The sequence below is a fragment of the Chelon labrosus genome (genome assembly GCF_963514085.1).
Source record: "Chelon labrosus genome assembly, chromosome: 1".
Taxonomy (NCBI): Eukaryota; Metazoa; Chordata; class Actinopteri; order Mugiliformes; family Mugilidae; genus Chelon; species Chelon labrosus.
Window position 1 is genome coordinate 1650943 of NC_140337.1, and position 23444 is coordinate 1674386.

Genomic DNA, 23444 nt, shown 5'->3' on the forward strand with positions numbered 1-23444 from the left:
ATGTCGCTTTCGCTCTGACTGAGAAGAGACACACGAGTTCTCTCAGCAGGCCAGTTGGAGTGAAGCCAGGCTTGAGTCAAAGGCTTCGTCTTTCGTCAGCGGCTCCAAATCACAGCATTTAATAACATGATACTGTATACTCTCACTATATCACAATTCATGATAAGAAAATTAGTCCTGCACTAAATCCTAGCTTCATGACTGCTGTAATGTTTAGTTTATGTTGAAACAGTGTCAGAAATGTGGTAATTCCGGATGGTCATTTTGGACGATTCATTTCATTTTGTGCTGCCGTTAAACTGGCTTTCTGTCATCTAGCCTAGCCAACTGACTACAATGGGGCTGTCAAAATAATTCGAACACGTGAGGATACAACACAATACATATCAACAGTAATACAAACTAGAGACTTGAGCCAAGCACAATTATTTGTAGTTACCAAAACCACGTCCGTAAAGTCTCAAAAATTGTTCTTCTTTTGTTTTAATAGCAGCTGGAAAGCATCAAAGCAGTCAAAAATCCCAGAAGAAAGAAGAAGAAAGAAGAGGAAAGAAGATGGAATAATGAGAAGGAAGAAGTAGAAAGAAGAAGAAAGAAGAAGAAGAAGAAGAAGAAGAAGAAGAAGAAGAAGGAGGGATGACAAGAAAGGAGAAGAAGGAAGAAAAATGAAAAAGACAGAAGAAAGAAGAAGGTAGTAGGAGATCATTATTCAGTACTACCAACTTGATTCACCACCTACAAAAAGGAAATCACAAAACTGAATCCAGGCAAAGGCTGAAACAAAACAACAACAAACACTGAACACTGTATCTAAAAAAAGAGAGAAAAGTTTCCTGTAGACAGCGTCACAGTGAAAAATATTCCAGAGAGGGTTAGGGAGTTAATGGCGTTGGATGACCAGAAACACAGGTTTTCTGGAGCCGAGGTACGAGCTACCCTCTCCGTACTACATTAACTCTGACAGCCCTATTCATTGGATTTAATACTGTTGCATGATACACATGTGATCTAGGAGAATACAAGGAAAAGAAGAAAAGCCTTTAGGAATCTCCAGGGAAGGACATTTAGTTTATTAAAGATCGGACTGGGACTCGGATCGGTGGATACTCAATATTAAAAGACTGGTACCGGATCAGGGAGTTGTATTAGAATACACCGAGGGTGTATTTCTCTTACAATGTACAATGTAGATATTTTAAGATGTAAACCAAGTCAATATGTGATTTGAAACACACAACATTGTTACTTCAGTTATGTGCAGGCTGTGGGCAGTGGTTTATAACAGGTCAAAGGAAATGTGGTTAAAGGTCAGGCTAATCAAAGCTGGCTGTCTAAACCTCTTTACCTGGACTGAAAACTGAAATGCAGAGGAGATGAGACAAAACAGGGACATAAAATAGAACAGGGACAGGACCTCACCAGCACAGTGTAGATATGAAGGCAGCGGTAAACTGGAGAGAAATCCACCAAGTCCTGAGCTCCTGGGACCTAAACACAAAAAACAGTTTGTATCATCATCATGTACTTTGGTAGAAAAAGTATAAATGAAACCTCAGAACAACTGTAAAAAACCTTGTGAAGACACTGGAGGATACATATACAAAAATATCTACATATCCACAGTAGAACTAGTCCTACATTCACATATCCTGCTTAACTACCCACATCCTCTGTCCTTCAAAGAATAACATCATAGCAATTTACCCATTTTCACAGACGTAAAGCAAACAAATAAAAAATAATAATAAAAAAAAAAAAACACGTGCCCCCTTGCCCTCCGGAAAGTTTGCCTCCTGTGAAAATCACTGGAGGCGCTGCACAATGCTAGCTTTGATGTAGCCGGACACAAACATTCACAAAGAGTCCTGAAACAATAAGGACAAAACGTAAAGCCAGAGTTGGAGGGAGAGGAGGGATCAAGACAGAAAAGAGGAAGAGGTGAGGTATGCTGATAGACACAGAGAGAAAAAAAAGACAAATGAAAGCAGGTACGTGCAGTTCAAAGTCTGGGAGGCAGAGGTGACAAAGAACTAGAAGAGTCAAAGAAGAGCCAGCAAGAGGTGAGAAAGAAGAAACAGAGACAGTAAAGACACAGAAAGATTAGAGGAGAGGAAAAGTAGCGAGGCTGTGAAAAAGTGAGAAAAGGGAAAACAAGAACAAAGGGAGCAAAGAAAAATCGGAAAAGGAGACACAGGGGGATGACTGTATAGAAGGGAAGTGGAAGAATGGGAAAGACATGGCAGGGGCAGGGATGGCGTGAGGAGAAGGGACGCCGACAGTTGGCATCTTCACAGCCATCGGCGCCAATGCGGTCGTAACCTTGACGACGGCAGGGCCAGGTTCTTTGTTCGAGCCAAGGTCTTCCCGTGAAGAAGGTTGAGTCAAGTTTACAGGACGTAAATAAGCCAAAGGGACGACGGGGACCTTAAAGCAGAATGGCAGCGTGGGGGTGACAAGTTCAGCTCTATTCTCTTACACTTCATTGTACTTTCTTTGAGTGAGAACAACAAAAACTAACTCTGATCCCGCGAGGGATGACTTGAAGAGTTCAGTTATAGAATGCTTTGAGTCCACTTTGCAATGACAATGACACCATTTCCAAAAGTTCATCATTTAAACTGTTACTAATCCCTTTAGTAAGATAATTACAGCATATGTACAATACTTGGGTGAACTATAAGCCACCATGCTGTTCTCATGCTTTGCAGCACTGATACTAGTGGTGTATGCTTCCACAATAAATCTACATAGAACCTAGCCTAGGTGAGTGGCCTGTGGTGGTGTAAGCATTTATTATTTACACCAACAGCGTTTTCACAGTTGTACTGCATTTTAGTACTAATCATCAAAAAATTAGGCTCTGGAAATTGGAGAGGCTACAGCATGTCTTAGCCTGTGTGGGTTGCCAACATCTCTGTGAGCATTTCTACTCGCGCGTCTGCATTGTTCTGAATTCACACCACTGAAACACTGATCGGTTGCTAGTCAGCGGTGATTCTATGTGTGCTTTAAACAACGGCTATTGGAAATGAACTGCTCATGTTAGAGTTGGATCTAATAAGTGTTGGACAACGGTAGATGGTGTGTAGGAAGCAGAGGGCTTTTCCAGGCACTGAGAGATGTCGATGTGGAACGGCATTTCCAATTATGGCCGTTGGGCTCTGCTTCGGCCCAACATTTATTACATTTCCCTGTACCCTGCCAATCGCAAAGGGATAGCTGGGATAAGCTCTAGCCCCCCAGCAAACCTATATGTAGCCCTACATCTAGAGCAGGGGTGTCTAATGCGTTTGCGATCAAGTGGTAGATCGCAAAGACAGTGCTTGTAGATCCATGTTGCTTTCAAAAAGGTCATCATCTATTCTCTCTATGGCATTTGACACTTGGTTGATGTGCAATAAAATGACGGATTGACAGGCGGCCAATCTGAGACCTTTGCATGCATGTGCTGTCAAACGTGAGAACTGCTGCAAAACTCTAGCGAGCCAGGTAGTAATTTATATCACCTAAATAAGGGGGGAATAATGAATGGGAGTGCCGGACCAATTGAGAAACCAAAAACTTAGCACTTCCATGAGGAATCGGAGAAGGAATGTACTGAATTGTATCGTGCCTTGCTCAAGAAAATAAGAGGCAACAGACAATGAATGAATAAACGAAATGAATGAATTGAGATTCCCAGTTTGCATAGGATTAAGCTCACAGACCAGGTTTGCAATTACTGTGTTCTCTCTGCTTTGGCCCAACATTTGGTTTTCTAGGGAAGCGCATGTCAGGGTATGGCTAGAATCAAGTTCAACAACCTGAAACGTCAGAGCAACAACTATAATGTAAATTTGCTGCTCATTAAGAAGGCTAAAAACAGCTTGCAGAACTCCAATGTGTAAAAGCTCCAACAATGAAACATCCCTACTGCCGCCTCACTTGCAACTCCTTGAGCAAATGAATAAAAAGTGGTTTAAAACAGCTGAGCTGCCACCTATTAAATTCAATCAAAACTAGACATGGCAACTGCTCCTGATCACTAACAGACCCCTTCACAAACTGTTACAAAAAAACCTTTGAGTAAGATGTTTCATCGGACATGCTTCATTAAAGTTACAGAGCCAACGCATCAATTTAGCGCAGACGAGTGTATAAACACAATCACGGCATGATGTTCCCTTAAAGTGAGCTCATTTAAGAGCGTGGGAAAACGTCCCGGTGTCTGAGCCGGTTTACGTGGACTACGTGCTGCTGTGGGACTAATATTCACTATGACGTTACCCACCACAAACACCAGAAATGTCACCTGGAACACAGGGCCAACTCTAATGACTTCAGACTACTGGACAGAAGGAATGCAGCATTTACTGTGAAGACGGAAAGGAAAGGACATTAATGGAAAGTTTAGGGAGGAGGAAAAAAAGGAAAGGAAAGAAAAGGAAAGGCAAGACACACCTAAGATAAGAAGGGATGGAAGAGATTAAGAAAAGACAGCAGAAAGAAAGATTTGTCCCTACCACTAATCAAAGAGGAAGTCAATGGTCGGAACTTGAACAACTACCAGGATGTTTAAGGAGTACTAAAATGTAATTTCAATCACTTGGTGATAACTCTTAACAAAGGGTATACCGCCAGTTGGAGATGAATGTGATTGATTAGGTAATTGGTTTTATCTAGCATTAAAAGATGAGAGACACGAGCTGTGTGATGCAGTTAATTTCCTTCAGGTGAAACCAGAAAAAAATCGACCACTTTCATGTGTTTGTTTTATGTAGTGTGCTTGTAACTGTCCTCACTTCATCCTCCTCCTCATCATCCTCCACATCCAGAATGCCGGAGTCTTGTTCCGACATTGGGCTACCGCCATGTTCGTTGATCTCCGTTCTTGCCCGCGCCCCTGCCTCCTTTCGGCTGCGTCGGCCAATCAGGACCCTCGGCTGCGGGGAGACGGAGCTGTCTAACGAGCGCTGTAGTTGGGCCTGGAGCAGAGATAGGAAACACACATCAGAAAGCTGTAAAGAGCTAATTTCAACTTGGAATCTTTTCTTACCTAATCTACATTGCTTGCATTTATTTCCTACATTTCCCAGAACCCCTTTCAAGCACCACAGAGAAGGAAGTCTTTGCATTTAGCTTTTGGCTCAACTTCAGAGGAAAAACAATGAAAGAGCTTTGATTTTGGGGGCCTGACACCAAAACCAGATGTTCGCCGGTAACACTGATAATCCAGTGTCTGCACACTCTAGTGTTGCAGCTGCTTAACGTTCATATCAAAGACAGAAAGAATTAAAAAAAAAATAATACACCAGTACACAAAAGCAATTCAGTCACGGTTTTCAGACTTTTGTTAAAACAACATGTTAATCAACTCACACCTAACTGGTCACCGTATTCCCGCTTTTTTTGAGACAATTTCGGGAAAAGCTTAAAAATTGCAGATGGCGTTATGAGGTGACTGGCCTTCGAGCCACTCCTTATCCCATGAAAATACCCTTGGAAAGGACCTATAAAAGTGATTTACCAAAGCTTCTAAGAATACACCAGAGGGAAAATAGCAAGACAGGAAGGGAAGAGCAGGAAGGATGAAGAGCCAATGAAACAGAAAACAAAGCACGCAAGATTAGAGCTGAAGACTATGGGGATGGCTTTTAATGTTTGAGCTTTGGTTTTTCTTGTCAAAACGTAAACCGAGCTGAACTTTATCACATAATTACAGAGGAAAAAAAAAACACTTTGAACATTTATTATCTTTAAAATATCAGTCAGAGTGCTGTCAATCAAGTTTCCAGAAATACATTCATTTAAAAGAAGGTGGGGCAAATATAGAAGGAAATGGAAATGAAGTCCAAATGGAAAGATTTCCCACCCAGAACAATGCTGTGTGCCATGTAATATCGGTATCCTTTGTCTGCGTTGCTATTTGGTTGAATATTATGGGAAACGATGTGTTCGAGACACTGTGAGGCAGTTTTGGATCAGGAATTCTAAAAATAAAAATAATAAAAAACAGGAAGTTTTGGTTGGAAATCAACGGTATCCAAAACAAAATGAAAACAGAGTTCACTAACGTGCCCGAGGCCTTTGTTGACATATTATTTGTGGGAAAACGTCATTTTTCTACCGTTTTCTACCATTTCTGTCATCAAGTGTCATCTGTAGGTTTTGTTGACTTCTTAACCCAACTGTGACTTCTTTGAACTCCTTTCCCACACCATGGCCTACAAAATATTTCTGTGGGAAAAGCTTGCTGCAGGGGGAAAACCCTGTCAGACCTGAGCTGAGTGAATCTTTCCATCCACACCCAGATCCACGTTAGGTCCTTTTGAACATCTAACTGAGCACTTCCTTTGCCTGCAGTCGCCGGCACGTAGGCTACCTTGGGCGCTTTGAATCTGTCGAACGGGACGTCGACGAATAGCTCAAAGACTTCAAGCGCCTCAATGTAATGGCGTTGATAATGAGAAAAACTGGTGTGTTTGCAAGGGTAAACCCGGAAGAACACAGGTTAAGTAATGCTGGAAAAATACAATGCCATCTTTGATCCAATGCCCGCAACCACCCCACATTGAAGACCAGTGAGTCATATCAGACTATAAGTAAAAAAACTCAATCCAAAGTCTTGTGCCTGTGCATAGAAGGTCTGAGGGAAGCATGTGTGGACACAGAAATGTGCTAAGCTGAGACCTTCCTTTGGGAGGAAGTACATCTCACACCAAAGAGTTGTTGTTTTTTTCTTTCAACTTTTAGATAAATCCAAATACCGAAAGAACAATGAGGAGAAACTTCAGACAAATAAAAATGCCAGAGATGTCAAAAATGCAAAGTGAAGAGTCTCATGTTGTGTGCAAGGTATTCCTGTTCCATCCTTCAACTGGTCATTTTCTTTCTTTCCACGTACAAATTAACTTGACTGGACCTGAGAAGGAATGAAAGACAGAAAAGCACCTTTCCTAAGGTCTGCAAAGCTCCAGATACAGACGTCAGCACCTACGTCATGTAATTACACTTAGTGGTTCAATTCATCTCTTGCATTCTTCAACAGGTGTATTTGTGTCTTCAGCTGTCCACACACTATACATGTATAAGCACTTAACCAACTATTCACTCTTACCACTTCTCACACAATACCAAGTTCTGTGGCGAAAAGAAACCTTTTTTAACTCCGTCTTTTGTTGCGTTTTTCTTCAGGGAAGGCATTTGGTGTGGTGCTTGAAGCACAAGTGTGGGAACATGCGTCATCTCTTGCGCAAAAGCCCATGAGAAACGGAGGGGACGGTATAGGAGGAAAACGAGGTCGAGAGAGAATGAAACATAGGCTGGAGATTAAAAGTGAGGCAAGGAGAATGAGAGTAGGGGGAAACATGGTGAGGAGACATAAGGGAGGTGAAAAGAACACAGGCATTAGTTTGAACAATGTCCAAGAGGAAGTGAGACTAGGATTGAGGATCAGAATCACAACACAATCTATTTAGTGCACAATCACTAAATGTTTTTCATATTATCCAACATTACACTGCAGCAACACTGCAAGGAAGTCCTGAGTTGAATAAATGCGCTGACAAACTTCTTCTGTGTATCTGTGGCAAAAGCGTGACAACAGAAGAGCAAAGTTGCAGTGATGTGTTTGTTGACAGGTGGTTTAAATGTGTTTTTGAGTGTTTTTTGTGGGAAAAGTCACAATAGTTGAGAAAAAAAAGTCTGCATCCATGCTATTTGTCTGTGTAAGTGTTTGCAGCTGGGACACACATCTGCGACACAAATATTTTATAACTATTACTTTACAGGCAACGATAATGATAGCTCAAAATACATTAAAAAATGTTTACCAAAACAACTTTGGAAAAGTATATTGGCATGACCAAGAGACAACAGATTTACAGCCCTTTAATGTTCAGAAGCTAAACCCTCTAATCATTCATTGGCTCCTTTTTAAAAAGGCATTCTTTATATGAAAATGTATCATTTAAAAGTCTATTCATCACTCACTGAGCTTTGGGTTCTTCAAATAACAAAATGCCACAGTGTTCCTGAAGCTGTAGCTTTAGTTTAAAATAATAACAACTGCAAGTAACGTTCAGGGAGCGACTTTATTTTTTCGAGAAAGAAATGACAAGTCTCGGTCGGTACTTTAAATTCAGCAGGTGGACTACGCCTCTGGAATGCTGCCGTCAGTAAAATTCTGCGTCACCAGCTCATCTACCTTCCAGTGGTCATGAACTTTTGGTAGTGATGGAAAGAATGGCATAGCAGAAACAAGCAGCTGAAATGCCAGGTGCCAGGGCTCAGCCTTAGCGACAGGGTGAGGAGCTCAGACTTTAGGCGTTGCTCCTTTGCATCAAACGGGGCCTGCTGAGATGGTTCCTGCATCTGGTGATGATACCACCTGGTCTAAGCTCCTAAGTTTACCAGACTTGGCCAGCTGGAAGGACGGAGCCAGAATTTGCCGAAGATATAACGCATCTCAACTGGCCTGGGAATGCCTTGGGACTCCTCATGATGAACTACAATGATCAGACGTCCCTCGCTAGGGAGAGGGACGTCTGATATATCATGCTTAGCCGAGATGACCCAGCTTCGGATAAGTGGACCAAAATGTAACAACAGACAGCTCAGAGGGTTTTTTTCTTTTTTCTTTTTTTCAGCTGAGGTCAAAGAGAAGGTGTACAAATCTTCTCGCGGAAAAACTTCTGTCAGAACAAATTCCCATTAAGACGCCTCTTCAACACTACACAGAAACTTTCAAAACGGGTACAGGAAAGTGTCAAAGAAATTAGGATATTTTACCTAATAACATTTGATTTTCTTGCCAAGAGCTGGAGAGAAGATGGATACCCCTTCTGTCCGCGTACGTTAAAAAAAATAAAACAGCTGAGCCTGGCTCGAAGACAGGAAATAGCTAATATGGTTCAGGTCAAAAGGCTTGTAGACATAATTAACACGTTATATTTAATTTGTTAACCAGGTATTGATGAAGACAGGTTGGCGCATCGATTTGGCATCAACATCAGGACACATGCATGGTACTGGCCCCGATACTGAAAAACTATCCAAACTGTACACATAGCACAGGTGCATTAAGCAGTAGTACTTATAAATCAGACAAATACTCCGTATTAAATGACTCGGATCAGGGCCGGGGGCAAAACTCTGACTGAAACATCCCTTCTATAGATCATATTTTGGCAGGCAGACACCCAGGCAGAAATAACAGCACCTTACGGCAGTGAACTGTGGAGCATTATTCTGCAGACAACACACACACACACACACAAACGCATGTAGAGTGAGTGACACAGCAACTCATAACAGTCTATTTTAGTTTTCCCTGTGATGGTTCAATACACCGGCTCAGCGTGCGCCCTCCACCACCCTCGCTGCACGCACACGCATGTGTGTGTTCAGTAACTAGATACAGGTAATCAATCTTGTTCCACTTCACAGGACCAACAATCTGTTTCCCATTAGTGTGTACGAGTGTGTGTAACCACTGCAGAAGCTCTGGACTCGTCCTTAAGCTTGGGATACAAGAAAAAGAAAAACAGGAGGAGAAAGAGAGTGGGAGACGGAAAGAAAGACGAGGAGATGGAAAGAGTCGAGAAAAGAGGAAGAGGCGGACATTTTTTTTTGGGGGGGGGAGGGGTTGAAGTGACAGAAAGAGAAAAAAAAGAGGGAAATGACAAATGACAGTGGAGAGCTGTGAAAAAATGACATTTGGAGACAAGTCTGACGCAGGACACCTCCTCTTTCCTTTCCTTCATCCTTCTGCTGGATTTTGTCCTCCTCTTCTCCTTCATGTTTTCACCCCTGTCCTTCTCTGACCTCTTTCCCTGTCTGACTCTTCCTGACACACTTTCTTGTGGACACAGGTATATGATCAAAACAAAAATGAGTTGATTCACTTAGTGGTTAACCCTTGGTTTAACCACTAAATAACAGAATTTCACTCAAACCTTTAGTCAAATACAATCCTAATGACACATCTGAACCTGATATCTACGTATAGCATTTAACTAAAGCTTAGATTTATTCAATGTAATTAGAAAAATTTAAAACTATATTCTGGTATTAATTAGCATACATAAATTTGAGTATGATTGAACTTCACTGAATTGTGCAGCCTGCGCAGGGTTACCATTCAAAGCTGATTTAGGATCACCAATGAACCTGACACGCATGTAAGTGAGAGGAAACACAGCAGACACAAAGCACTCCTCAAAGAAAGACCATTCAACAGGTTAGAAGCCAGGACTTTCATGCTGTGAAGCTAACTGTTGCTAAAGGTTGCCAACACCCACTCAGAGCATAACGTTCATAGACATATATGTCATATATACGTATAGGTCTACATGTGCAGAAGCAAACTGCTTACAACTTGTAAAAGAACAAGAAAGCAGTGACATTCTGAGAATATGACTGTGTTTGACTACGCTGAAGTTACTCTTCCGTCCATCACAACATAAAGCCCACCCAAATGATCTTCTTGGCCCGGAAGATCTTTCCTGGAGAGCAATCAGTTCACAGCGGAGAGATTCCAGACCAACATTCAACCACTTAAAAAAAAAAAGAAACTAGCATAATGACTAGCATCTGCAAAGAGCCAATTTGTTAAAAAACAACCATTAAGGACACAACGACTCCGAGGGTCTGGCCACCAACCAACAATCAACACACCTTCAGTATGGACTAAATTCACCGCAACAGTACCATTAACTGTATATAAATATGGACAATGCGTCCCCACTTCCTTACATTGGCCAAACTGACACTAGTTTCCCGGGGATACGGGAGGCACCATCATGCGAGTCTGTGCAGTACGGTCCAAGAGTGGAGCCACGCGGAGGCACGGTATCACTGCCCGCCCACACTTCCACCACACTCACTCGCGTTTTTGTTTAATACTGCGCTCTGCTCTACATCCACCAGTTGCAAAGAAAGACAGTGTAAAGTATTATGGGGGCTGATTGTGTACCTGCACATCTCTGACTGCCCAGTGTCCCTTTGTCTTTGCTCCTTTGACATCTCAGCTCAGCTCTGTGTATTTTTGTCTCTAAGCACACTGACAAAGTTCACATCTTTTCTCTCAAATCTTTCTCATTATCAGTTTCCTGAGTCTTTTCCTCTGCTTTTCTTTGTTTCATCTTCCTCACCTACTATTCCTCCTTTTTCTGTGAATTTATTTGAATCCCTTTTCTTCTTACTTTTCACTATCCTAGTCTCATTTCCTTCTCTTTCTCTCTCCAAACTCCTACCTGATACATTTGTTTTTCTTTCCACACTACTTTTTATGTTTCTCTTTCTCTCTCTCGCCTTATTTCCTCCTCCTCATTCATCATTTTTATCATCGTTTTCTCCTTTCTCATTCACTTCTTCTTCTCTCCGTCTGCGCCCATCGTCCACCTCATCCTATGATTCTTCCTCCTCCGTGTTCTTCCCTCTCCGCTTCTCCTCCATGGGCATGTGGCAGCAGACAATAGCTCCATTGTAAGCCTTTTTGCTCTCTTCCATCTCCTCCTCTTTCCCCTAGATCTATTTATTTTCACATCCTTGGTCGAGGGAGCTGTAACGACGGCCGGGTACAGAGAGTTAGAGCTAATTTGGAACAGAGCACACCAGAGAGACACGCTGTCTGAGAGAGCCAGAGATGGAGAGACAGAAAAAAAGAAAGAAGTAAAATGAGGGAAAAAAGGGGATGAAGAAAAGGAAGAGAAGAAGAAGACTGAGTGTGGGTGCTCTGAGCCAAACATTTGATACAACAACATAATCCCAGTATCAGTATCAGGTCTGTTGCACCGCAGGGGTTTCCATAATCTCCCTTGTAATTAGTGGTTAGGGGAGTTAGCGGTTAGCTTCTTCAGTGACTGCAAGTGGATTTTCTACGCCAGTGATACTCAAATTGTGGTCCAAAGACCCCCCACCTAAGGGTCAGTGAAGGGTTGTTAGTGTGCAGATGTGATGCATGGAGAATATTTGTACTGCGTATGAGGAGAGAAATTCCTCACCCTTTGTTGGATAGTGTTTCTAATATTTTTAAGATTCGATCATAGTTCCCCCTTGCTGGGAGTAAAAAACAAGTGTTTTAAGCAAACAACAAATTAAAAGGAAAAACTGAAACAAAGAAGGTTTTTTATGAAGATTAAGATTTTGTGTAAGTGTCATTCTTCCAAAAGACAGTCTTAATCGTGGCGCGTGATCTCTAAAGAACTTACGGCAAAATAACAAGATTCACGCCATTTTCATATTCACTGGCCCTTTGAGTGAGGTCTAGGACCTTGGTTGGGTTTCTCTGCTTGGAGACCTTTAAAAGTGACCGGAAATAGCTGTATTCTGAATTAAGAGTGATTCTCTAGTGACATCTAGAGGACAAGAAGTCCCACTGTCGCCTCCCGCAGGGCTGTTAACTACTTTATAATGCCATAATGTGTGTTAAACAAGGTGTAAAAAGGCGGAAACCTATACAGTTTGGCATTTGCTAACTTCTCTACACATACAGATATACAAGGATCAGGCGTAACATTATAAGCATTGCATGACCATGTATACCACTGAATGGAAACGTTATTCCCTATAACCTTTTTGGATATACCATGACCTGGATGACTGAGAACCTTCACAGACATGTTATTCCCTAATGGCAGTGGCCTCTTTTAACAGGATAATGCTCTCTGCCCCAAAGCAAAAATGGTAAACACGTAGATTTATCCTCATTTAATACACAAAAAAAAAAGAAAACAGAAAGAGAACTAAACGAGAAAACAGTCGTTATTTGATTCATATAAAACCAGAATGTTTAGGTGAAGAAGAAGAAGAGCCAAGAAGAGGACAATGAAGAGGAAGAACAATATTCAGACTTTATGACACAAGGAATGTCATCTGAATTTATCTCTGAGCATGTGTCTTCTGAATCTGGAGAAGCGCCAGGTTCTGAAAATTCTGTGCTGAACATAAACCTCGTAATGATCCATGCCTGTGAATGCGGTATAAATTCCAGATGTAGGATACTTCCATTTTTTGTACTGAAGGAAAATACAGCTGTCTCTTCTATTTTTTTTTTTTTTTAAATCACGTTAGTAACGTTTCCAGTTTTCGTTTCCGGTTTTTAAAAGCGAACTAGAAATACCAAAAAAAAAAATGCACAGACCAGCTTGGCCTCCAAATTCCCCATATCTCAATTCAAGCATCTGAGGGATGTGATGGACAAACGAGTCAGATCTATGGGGTCCCACCTCTCAGCCTGCATGACTTAAAGGATCTGCTGCTAACGTCTTGGTGCCAGATACCACAACACGCCTTCACAGGTGGAATCCAGAGGTCTAGAGGAGCCCATGCCTCAATGGGTCACTGTTTTGGGGGCAAACACGTGTACATGTACTATTATTATATTGCACTGTTACACTGGCTACCCAGCCTTCTTCTCCAGATGCTACAAATGCTGCCGTGAATAAAGTCAAAAATAAAAAATGGAGGTACTTGGGATGTAAAGAATGTTTTTTTTTTTATGATTTCCAGATACTTCTGAGAGAATCTATCAGAAACGTCAAACCTATGACAATATATACAGCGTCTTAAATATAGCTTCTCACTGCAGTCTGTGGGTCATTGTATTAGGCACAGCTCTATAGCAACAGGTAGGACAGCTCCTTACCTCCAGAATAACCTCACTTAACCTAGAAATATCCTTTAGATATTCTGGTTCTGCAGACTTGTCATTGTCAAGTAGCTGTTACAGCCAATACTAGACATATGTGGCCATAAAGACATGGTCCACAATGATACTCAAATACACAAAGATGCACATTTGCAAAAGAAAGGTAAGGAGCAGGTGTACATTTGTATCAATGACTCCAGCCAACAGCCAGCTGGTACATACGTTCTGCACAATGACGACCAGCTTTTGAACTGAAGAAGAACATTTTTGTACCGTCTTAAGGTACAAACACACCAAACCGGCAATGAACTACGGTGACGCTGCCTCATGTTGCCTGTGGCTAGACCAAATATTGCAATTCAACAAACCACAAAGATAGTCATCTGTATTAGTCAATCAAAAGGTCAAAAAGGAAGAGCTACTATTAGTTGGGAGGCACGCAGAGCTGGTCTCTCCTGAATCATCTACACTTCATTCATTCTAGAAGATCATGTACCTGTGTAGGTTCAGCCTGCTAGTGACTCAGCATGCTAAACCAGCTGAAAATCTGGCAACAGTGGTCCGACTATTGCCAACGGTGCAGGACACACTGCAACACTAGGACCACAGACACCAGAAAATGACCAGCTGTCGACTTGGTGAGATGTTAAATTTATTAACCAAAAAAAAAAAAAACTACAATGAAACAGGGCAACTGGACTTGTTTCCTGAAGACATTTCACCACTTATCCATTTGTCTTCTTCTCGTTGCCTTTACTTCAGCTTTGTTGTTTTTTTTTGGCTATACCATGTCCTGGATGACTGAGAACCTTCACAGACAATGTCCAAGTATTAACAAAGGAAGCCGTGATTAGAATATACAACACAACAGACTGTGTAGTCACTTTTCTTAGTCTCCATCCACTCATCAGTCAGTCGTCAGCCGCTCTTTCCCCATCCCGTCCCCACCCCTTCATCCTGCAGCTCCGTGGAACAACATTCCCCAAATAATGGAGGCACACAAATAAACAAGAGGCCTCCCTTTGAGCTATGGATACAACAAGAGGACACAAAGCACACAAACAGACACACTCATATATAACTTCCCTGGCCTTGGAAAACAGAAAAACAATGAGGTAAGTGCCGAAAAGCTGGGTCTCTCAGTCTGTGTGTATGAGTTCGTTGACAAGCCACGGCATCTCCTGCTGCGCCGACACACTTGTTTACTGGCAGTGGAACCACAGAGTCATGAAACACACAGACTGCTTCTGATTAACAGACAGTCATGATGAAGAACAAAACCCAGTTGTGGTATGAAGTCACAAATGTATGTAGGTACACACAGGTAGCAACAATTACAACAATGAGCTGTTCATGTGAGCAGCTAAAGTTGATAGTCCCTCACACACACGTATGTACCCATATTGCATGAGTCATGGAGGGAGAAGTGGGGGAGGGTCCTGTGGTCTAATGGCTAAGGCTCACATTACATAACCAGAGTTCATTTCTCAGACAGGGAGAACACACCTAAGTGGCACATCACTTCTTCTGACAATTTTTTTTCCTCGATGAGCAACTACAGCGAAAAAAGAGAAGACAAATTCTCTGTGTGCACCCGTACGATTGTGGTCCGACTGCGGTCTTGCGAGAGATCCAGAACACGACAGAAGCTTCAACTCTGAGAGCACAGTCCCGCCTAAAAGCTCACTGGATCTAAAAGGTATGATGACAGAGAAGAGCTGGACAAAAGCAAAGCCGTACGCAAGATGTGTCAACTAAATACCACAACATATCCAAAACCATTTCCAACATTAGTTTTGTGAGAAGCTCCTTTGTAACTGGCAAAATTCATTCAAAGTTTAAACCTCTGAACCTGAATTTGTGAATTGGAATCAAATAGATTAACGAAATCAGTAGAGATAAAAGGCGCTAAACGGCAGAACACCGTCACATCAGCTTGAGGAAAAAGTTAGCATGTAGTTGTTAGCTTTACTTACATTCTCACAGAGTTGGCAACAGGATATTTAAATAGTGCCTTTGTGTGAGTTTAAATGAGCCATTTCCCTTGGCCTCCTGGTTCCCCAGATCTCAGTCCAATCAAGTGTCTTAGGGATGTCATGGACAAACAAGTCTGATAGACGGAGGGCCCACCTTGCTAACATCTTGGTGTGAGATACCCCAGCACATCTTTGGAGGTTTAGTGGAATCTATGCCTTGTTGGGTCAGAACAGTTTTTTAAGTAAAAAGAGGGACCCACGCAATATTTGTCAGGTGGTCGTATTGGTGATTGGTGTTTCTAAAATATCAAAGTTTTACAAGGCCCTCAGCTTCCGTCATCCTCTTTTTGGGGAGTCTGTTGATTACCTATATAGCAGCCAGTGAGTCTATGTGTACCTGCTTGATGGCGGCCTCTCCTATCTTATCCGAGTGTTTCCGAATGCTCTCCAGGAAGTCTCTCAGCTGCGTCATGGCCGTGTCCCTGATACGTGTCCTCAGTTTGGGAATGTTCTCTGCCATGATGGAGCAGAACCGGTACTGGCCCGCCCTGGGAAGACACGTCTGCTCCAGCTGCTCCAGCGTCCGCAACGCAGGGTAGTACCTGCAGTGACACAGACACACATTATCCAGTCAATTGCTTTCTTGTGTACACATTTTAAACTTTAGGATAAGATCTCACTTGTCTCATGCCAAATGTGATTTTATGTAGAATTTACTTCACACCAGGATGCAGCCTAACTGACCAGAGTGAAGTTGCAAAAGCAATAGAAGCTCAGCAATAAAACAATGTATTGTCTGTCAGCAGCATGCCTGAAGGCAAGCAGAGACACACAAAGATAAACACACCTACAAGAACTCGCGCACGAAGGAAATAAATACACTCTGCTACACCTCAGGGAGATATGGCAATACAATATCACCCAAAACACTTCACTCCACTTCCCTCCACTGCATCTCTCCAACACAGTTCCTGCCTCTCTAGGAGCAGTCTGTGTTGGCTGACCTCTCCCTGCTCTCTGTGAGCCCGGCAGCCGCAGGACAGGGAGAAGGAGAAAAACACACAAACAAAAGACAAATTTATGACCAGCCAGACTCCGATCTGCAGGTCAGGCTGAGGGCAGCGGGGAAAAAGATACAGAGAAAGGGCTTGTGTGTTCTTTATCCAAGAGCTTTGGCTCCCTCTTGTGGCCGTCGAGTAAGAAACAACCAAAATGGTAAAGGTCCACGGTATCCTCATGTGAGTATGCTCAAAGTAACGTATGGAGAGCATGTTTAAACATGAATACATTTTTATCAGATTATCTGAGATATCTCAGCAGAATGAGTAAGGATTTGGACAACAAGATAACATTTTTGTATCGTCTTAAGGTGTGAACACATTAAAATGACATCTAAGAAAAAACCGGCAATGAAGGCGTTACATTCTGTGTGTTTATCGATACTAAGCACACAAACACAAGACTTGTGGTGGAGGAACACATCTAGGTATTTGGACTGTAGTTGTTCAGAAGCGTACTTTAAACCAAAACAGTAACTGGTCTTCCAACAGGGATGACAGCTTTGCTTCTATCCTCTGGTCCCCTAGCACCTCCACAGGTTCAAGTGGGCAGTCCAGAAGAGAGTCACCAGTCTGTTTAGTCTCTTCTTGTCTGCCATTGAGATGCTGCTGCTCCAGTAGACCACTCCATAGCATATGGCTAATGCCACTCCAGAGTCATAGAAGGTCCTAAGGACCTAAGTATTCTTAGCAGGTTGAATCTGCTCTGGCTTTCTTGGACCATACCCTAGCATGGTCAGTCCAGTCTAGACTTTTGTTCAGGTGAACACCTAGGTACTTATAAGAATCCATTATATCTATGTCCATTCCCTGTTGTGATGTTCACCAGTGTGTGTGGTGTGCATTTGTCCCTGCAGAAATCCACCACAGCTCCACTGGTTTTACCCACAATCAGCCGGAGTCAGTTTTACAAGCACCAGACAACAAAATCTGATCTTTCCCATTCTGGGTGAGGCCAACAACTGCAGTCATCTGTGTATTTCTGCAGATGACAGCTGGTTTGGAGAGGTGTCTATAGTTTGCAGTGTAGAGGGAGAAGAGGAAGGGAGCGAGGACAGTTCCCTGAGGGGCTCCCGAGCTGCAGACGACCACAGTCAGACACACAGTCCCATGTCCTCACATACTGTGGTCTATCCAGGATGTGAGGTGGTGGTCCACTCCTGTGTGCACCAGCTTGTCCCTCAGTATGACAGGCTGGATGGTGTTGAAAGCGCTGGAAAAAATCAAAGAACATGGTTCTCACATTGCTCCCAGCCTTCTCCAGGTGAGAGAGAGCTCTTTCCAGGAGGTAGATGACGCTGTTGTCCACTCCGATGCTGGCCTGGTAGGCAAACTGAAGTGGGTCCATCAATGAGCTCACCAGAGGGCACAGGTGGAGGACCAGTCTCTCCAGTGTCTTCATCAGGTGAGACGTCAGTGACACTGGTCTGTAGCTGTTCAGATCTTTGGGGTGTGGGTCCTTAGGCACAGGTACCACACAGGTTGTTATCCACAGTTGTGGTACGTTCCACAACCTCAGGCTAAGGTTAAAGATGTGCTCAAAGATCCCAGCCAGCTGATCGGAACACGACTTCAGAAGCCTGGCACTGATGCCATCTGGGCTGGTTGCCTTATGGTCAGAGATGGGCTTAAGGCCCTTACAGACTCTGCTGACATTATTCTCTGCAACTGATTCTCCAACTTCCTCTTGTAAATCCACTTCCCCTCTCTGATCCTCCTCCTCAGCTCCCTCTGCACAATCTTCAGGTCGTCCTTGTTTCCTGACTCTAAGGCCCTCCTCTTTTCCTTAAAAGAGCCTTAATGAAACTTGAGCGTGTCCTTTGAACGTTGTCGTTTTGTTTACTTTCATCACTTAAAGTTTCTCCTCTTCTCCTCCTTGTTATCCAAACTGAACAGCCAATCAGAGTGATCTCTCATGGAGACATGTTTTACTGCAGTTTCAACATGCTGACTCGGCTGAAAAACAGTGCAGGACACACTGCAATAACTAGGACCGCGGATGTTCAACGGCGGATTGACACCGTAAAAATAAGCCCTTGGCGTTGAGACCAGCACAAACACTTCCTACCCAGCTGGGCCAACGCTCCAGCTGCTTCTCAGTCAATATCTCCAAGAGCTTTAACAGCCAAGGTTCAGAATAAAAAAAACATTGCAGCTGAACAACAGAACCTCTACTCCGAGTTTGTGACATTAAATGATTAAATTTATTTTTACATTATATATAATATACAAACACAATATACTAAATGTCAGGAGTCAAGAGAAGACTACCTTTAATACAAAAAATAAACCAAACTAAAGAGTCAGTAACCTACCTTTTGGCCTTCATCTGCTCCTGAAGCCTGCTGTACATCTCTAAGACTGGGAAACAAAAAAAAAGGAGCCAGAGATTTGTTAGAGGACAGTGCAAACACAACAAAGGGCCTGTCCAGACCTTGCATTGAGATCCAATCTGGGCGATCCATAAAAGACAGGTGTAAACACCACCAGGACGCATTGAGATCACATTTGAGAGATCCGATCTCTCACCACATTTGGAGGTGGTCTGAGTCCCATGTGTCCGCATTCCTCTGGTAGTGTGAATACAATGTGTGGTGAGTCCCATTAAAGACCATGCACACACAAAACAGGGCTGTTCTCGGTTCTGCAGCAGTGGTAAAGTTTTTTGTATGTTAATTTGCATATGAAAAAAATTGGAAAGCATGAAACTGAGATGGGATCTGGAGACACATTTGGAGACCCGTGTTAATGCCAGGTCTGAACACAAGTACCTAAAGCTGTTGCCAGGTCTGAACAGGCCCAAAGCTAACAACTGAAATGTGCTTCTCCTTTAAATCCCCTATTAACAACAGTAACAATTGGTTGTTTAACTGATCCGTTAACAGAAATCTACTGAAAATCAATCCGTAACTATTAGGATAATCATTGTTTATTTAACCACTATGGGATAAATAAATCACTGACTGGTTTTCAGAATCTCAAAAGTGAGGATTTTATGTTTTCTTTGTCAATTTGACAGTAAAAGTTTGGGCACAGTGAATAATTAATGAAAATGTGTTACCTGGTAGACAGTGTGTGAGTTTGTCTATAGTGGTAGCGATGTTTCTCTGCTGTACTCGACACTGCTTCAGCTCCTCCATGGAGGTGATGAGCTGGAAAGAGTGAAGGAAGGTGAAGAAAGCAACGTAAGTTAATGTTTTCCTAGAAACACAAATCCTCAGTTTGTAGAGGGGTTGATATTTTTGAATCCGCCAACTCACTTCTTTGCCATCATCCTGAAGACGTCTGTTGGTCTCAGTCACCTGACTCTGATGGAAGAAGGAAAGTTAAAGAGAGATTTTTGGGAATTGTTTCAGTAAACTAAACTCAAACTAAACATCCGCATCTTTAATACCTTCAGCTTCTGCGCCTCTCCTCGTACTTTCAGCAGCTCCGTGATGGAGTCCACGAACCCCTGGAAGTGATGGTTACACATCTTCTCGATCTCCCGGTCGTGGTTCCTGATCCGTGCATCCAGCTTCTCCATGAAGAGTCCATGCTCCTGACCATCGTACACCGACCTGGATAAACAGAGAAGGCACGTAAGAAAGGGAACAATAATAATCAGGGGTGACAAAGTTACAACAATAACAACGCACATTTATTCTGTAATTTGGGTAATCAGGAAGTAACGCAGCAGTAACAACTAACTTTAGGCAGAAATGTATGAAGAAAAAAAGGTATTTTAAACATTCAAAGTTCCTCTTCAAAGCCATGCCAGGTGGTTCAGCCGACAAAAACAAAAAGTTATTTACATCTACTGGCAAACTGAACCGAGTTACCACCGGAGTACGTCTCAGACAGCCTACTCCATCTCACTAAAGAGAGACCACACTGGATAGTCTAAAACATAGATGCAACTTTTAATGTTTTTGAGTGTGCAGTACCTTTGAGGTTATTCTGAGGGATATTCTGGACAGAATTTGTCATTGTGTTGGACTGTTGCAATAATAACATAGTATATAGCAGCATATTCATCCACACCCATCTTGAATAATATCACTTAAAGGTACATCTAAAACAAACTCCAAGGTCCTTCAGGAGGGAGAGCCAAGGAGAGGGGACATTCCAACAGTTCAGTTCAATTCAATTCAATTTTATTTATATAGCGTCAATAACAATACAAATTGTCTCAAGACGCTTTACAACATCCGGTCTGAAACCCGGCGTGAAACCCCCAGAGCAAGCCTGAAGGCGACGGTGACAAGGAAAAGAGGGACACACAGTAGTTAACATGCTATACAATAATAGCACACAACTGCATGACTCTGCAATTGGCTGCATCTACAATGAGTCTCCATTAGAGGGCGTTATTGCAGTAATCTTGTTACATCTGTGAAGGTTCTCAGTCATTCAGTCATTTGTACCTATTCTTTTTATTTAAAATTAGTTTTGAAATTAAGATTTTTTGGACATATCACCGACAAAAAAAAAATCTAATGATTATTTAGATTCTGTTGTCATACATATTTGTAAATTGATCAATTAAATCGTGTGTTGTGTCGCCAAGAGACTAACTTCCCTTTCCACAATTTTGTTGTGGTGGAAAGTTGGTCTGGAGTCACTCCACTGAGAACCGATAATGCTCTGCCGGGCCAATCAAATCGTTTGGGTGGACTTAGTGAGGTGTAGAGTAATCTGAGCGCCGTGGATGTTGATTTGAACAAGATCTCTCTGATTGGTCGTAAGACTGTCTAGAGGGACTTTCTCTGTGTTAGATAGATAAAGAACTTTATTGATCCCTTTGGGAGGTTCCCGCAGGGAAATTGACATTATTAGTTGAAGCACAACCCATAATGGAACCCAAATGGCATGTTACTAGACTTAGATTCTGATAAAAATTCAGTCTGGGTAGGTACGCCACGCTACTAACAAGATCTCATCTTAGATATGTCATACAAGTAGGAACTAACATATGGTTTGTCTTAAGGCTTCCAGCACACACCAGGAAACTACAGTCAGAGGCTTTATCAGGAAGTGTTCCTGCCCCAAAGCAATGAACCTACATGCTGGTCTCAGCTGACTGAAAACACTGATGAAAAAAAAAAAAATTAAAATGTGACACAGGAACAAACAAGAAGGCTGCTATATTTACAGTCGATCTCACTGTAGCTCTACTTCCATAAAACGGAACTGTGTGCAGCTGTTGTTGTGAAAAGAGACACACTGAGCCGGGCTTGTAAATGGCGCCATATGAAATCTAATCAATAATCTCAAAAATATTGTTACACACCGAAAGACACTCAGGATAATGTGCCACAGCTCAAGGCAAGATTTCGAAACGGCTTTTTAGTCCGACCAACAATCTGGATCCCAAAAATATACAATCACAATCCTCCTGTGTAACAGTGATCACAGCATTTCCTGTGTTCTTTCCTCTTCTGAAAACTTCCCACACAAACATACACCTGAATGTGGCTAATAATTCCCCTCCCTTCCTATTGTTGACCAGGAAATGCCCAACTCGTACAATAGAGAGCCACAGTGCTTTCTTTAGGCATGCACAAACACACAGAGGCCACACAGAGTCTGCACAATACGTGTCGACTTCAGACGACTGCAAAGAAACAAGCCACATAGCTCTGATAAGATAACATAAAAGTACAGCAGTCAGTATAAAGACAGCCCTGAACAAATATTTACCCATATGAAGAATGAAACCGAGTGTGATATATGAACTGATAAAGATGTACAGAGTCACTGAGGTATTTTCTTAGTTTCTCTACATTTTGGCACAAAAATAACTCAAAACTTCTGCAGATTCAAGTCTTTACAGTAGACAAAGAGAAGCCAATCAAGGACATTAAAAAGAAATACTATGCTTTTGTGCTTGTTTACTCAAGGCAATGTATCATTTGCACATATCTGCAAGGTGTGAAAGTAAATTAACACTGGTTTCTTGTGCAGCAATAACAGCAACTTAACGTTTCCAGTAACTGCTGATGAGTCGTCTACAGCAGAACGAATTGGAAATATTTTTTGCATGTTCCAAATAACATTGTGCGCGCGTCGTTTTCTCTCCTCCCTCCCCAAAGCCCCCTCCCCCCAGACCCTCCACACACACCGGCTTCTCACCTGCTCTGTTCTGAATTTAACCTGACGAAGAAAACGGCACTCACATAGCATGAGAAGCGATTATTTGTGTTGTTCACTAATAAAAATTACAGCTATTTTTTTTAAAACCCAGTGTTTGTGCTCGGGTTGTGTATTTAAAGAGAGTTGGTCAAACCTGGAGGGAAACGATTCCAGACGTAACGTGAACTAGCTTAACTTTATACGAGCTAGCTTGCAAAGTTAGATTGAAATTCAACAGTTTTCTTAAAATACGTTTTATTTGCGGATACTTTATTTAATCTTAAATACATTTGACCATAAAAGGCCGCGTCTCAACAGCATCATGTTTAGTATTCATGTACATTAACTGCACAGGCTGCTGCTATTTGTTACTAAATCCAAAATCAGCGTTATCACAGTAATTTAAAGATGGACTGATAAAAAAAAAAGCATGATCTTGTTTGACGCGCCTTATACTATATAAATAGTTTTTGATAGCTGGGATAGCGTCATAATTAGGGGTTATTATTAAGATGTAGAGAAAAAAAAAGAAGAACTTAGCACAACATTTCTATTGGATTAAGCTGCACCACATACATACTAAGTACATAGGAAGGAGGGAGGATGTTCTCCTACCTTTATGTGCACAGTGGGGATCGTATTAAGACTCTAATGATAATCCAGAGG

General features: G+C 42.2%; 1 protein-coding gene across 3 annotated transcripts in view; it reads right to left on the bottom strand.

The window, feature by feature from the left end:
• Positions 1-23444, bottom strand: part of exoc6b (exocyst complex component 6B) — a 111319-nt gene that overhangs the window by 74205 nt on the left and 13670 nt on the right. For all 3 annotated transcript variants that reach the window (XR_014699168.1, XM_084548407.1, XM_084548408.1), the window contains exons 2-8: positions 20059-20224; positions 19925-19972; positions 19726-19816; positions 18980-19025; positions 16004-16208; positions 4782-4964; positions 1420-1488 (exon numbers count right to left, since the gene is read on the bottom strand). Coding sequence is in view for 2 of the 3 variants with exons in the window: in XM_084548407.1 (XP_084404533.1) it covers positions 1420-1488; positions 4782-4964; positions 16004-16208; positions 18980-19025; positions 19726-19816; positions 19925-19972; positions 20059-20224 (808 nt within the window). In the remaining variant the exon portion in view is untranslated. The remainder of the gene's footprint in view (positions 1-1419; positions 1489-4781; positions 4965-16003; positions 16209-18979; positions 19026-19725; positions 19817-19924; positions 19973-20058; positions 20225-23444) is intronic.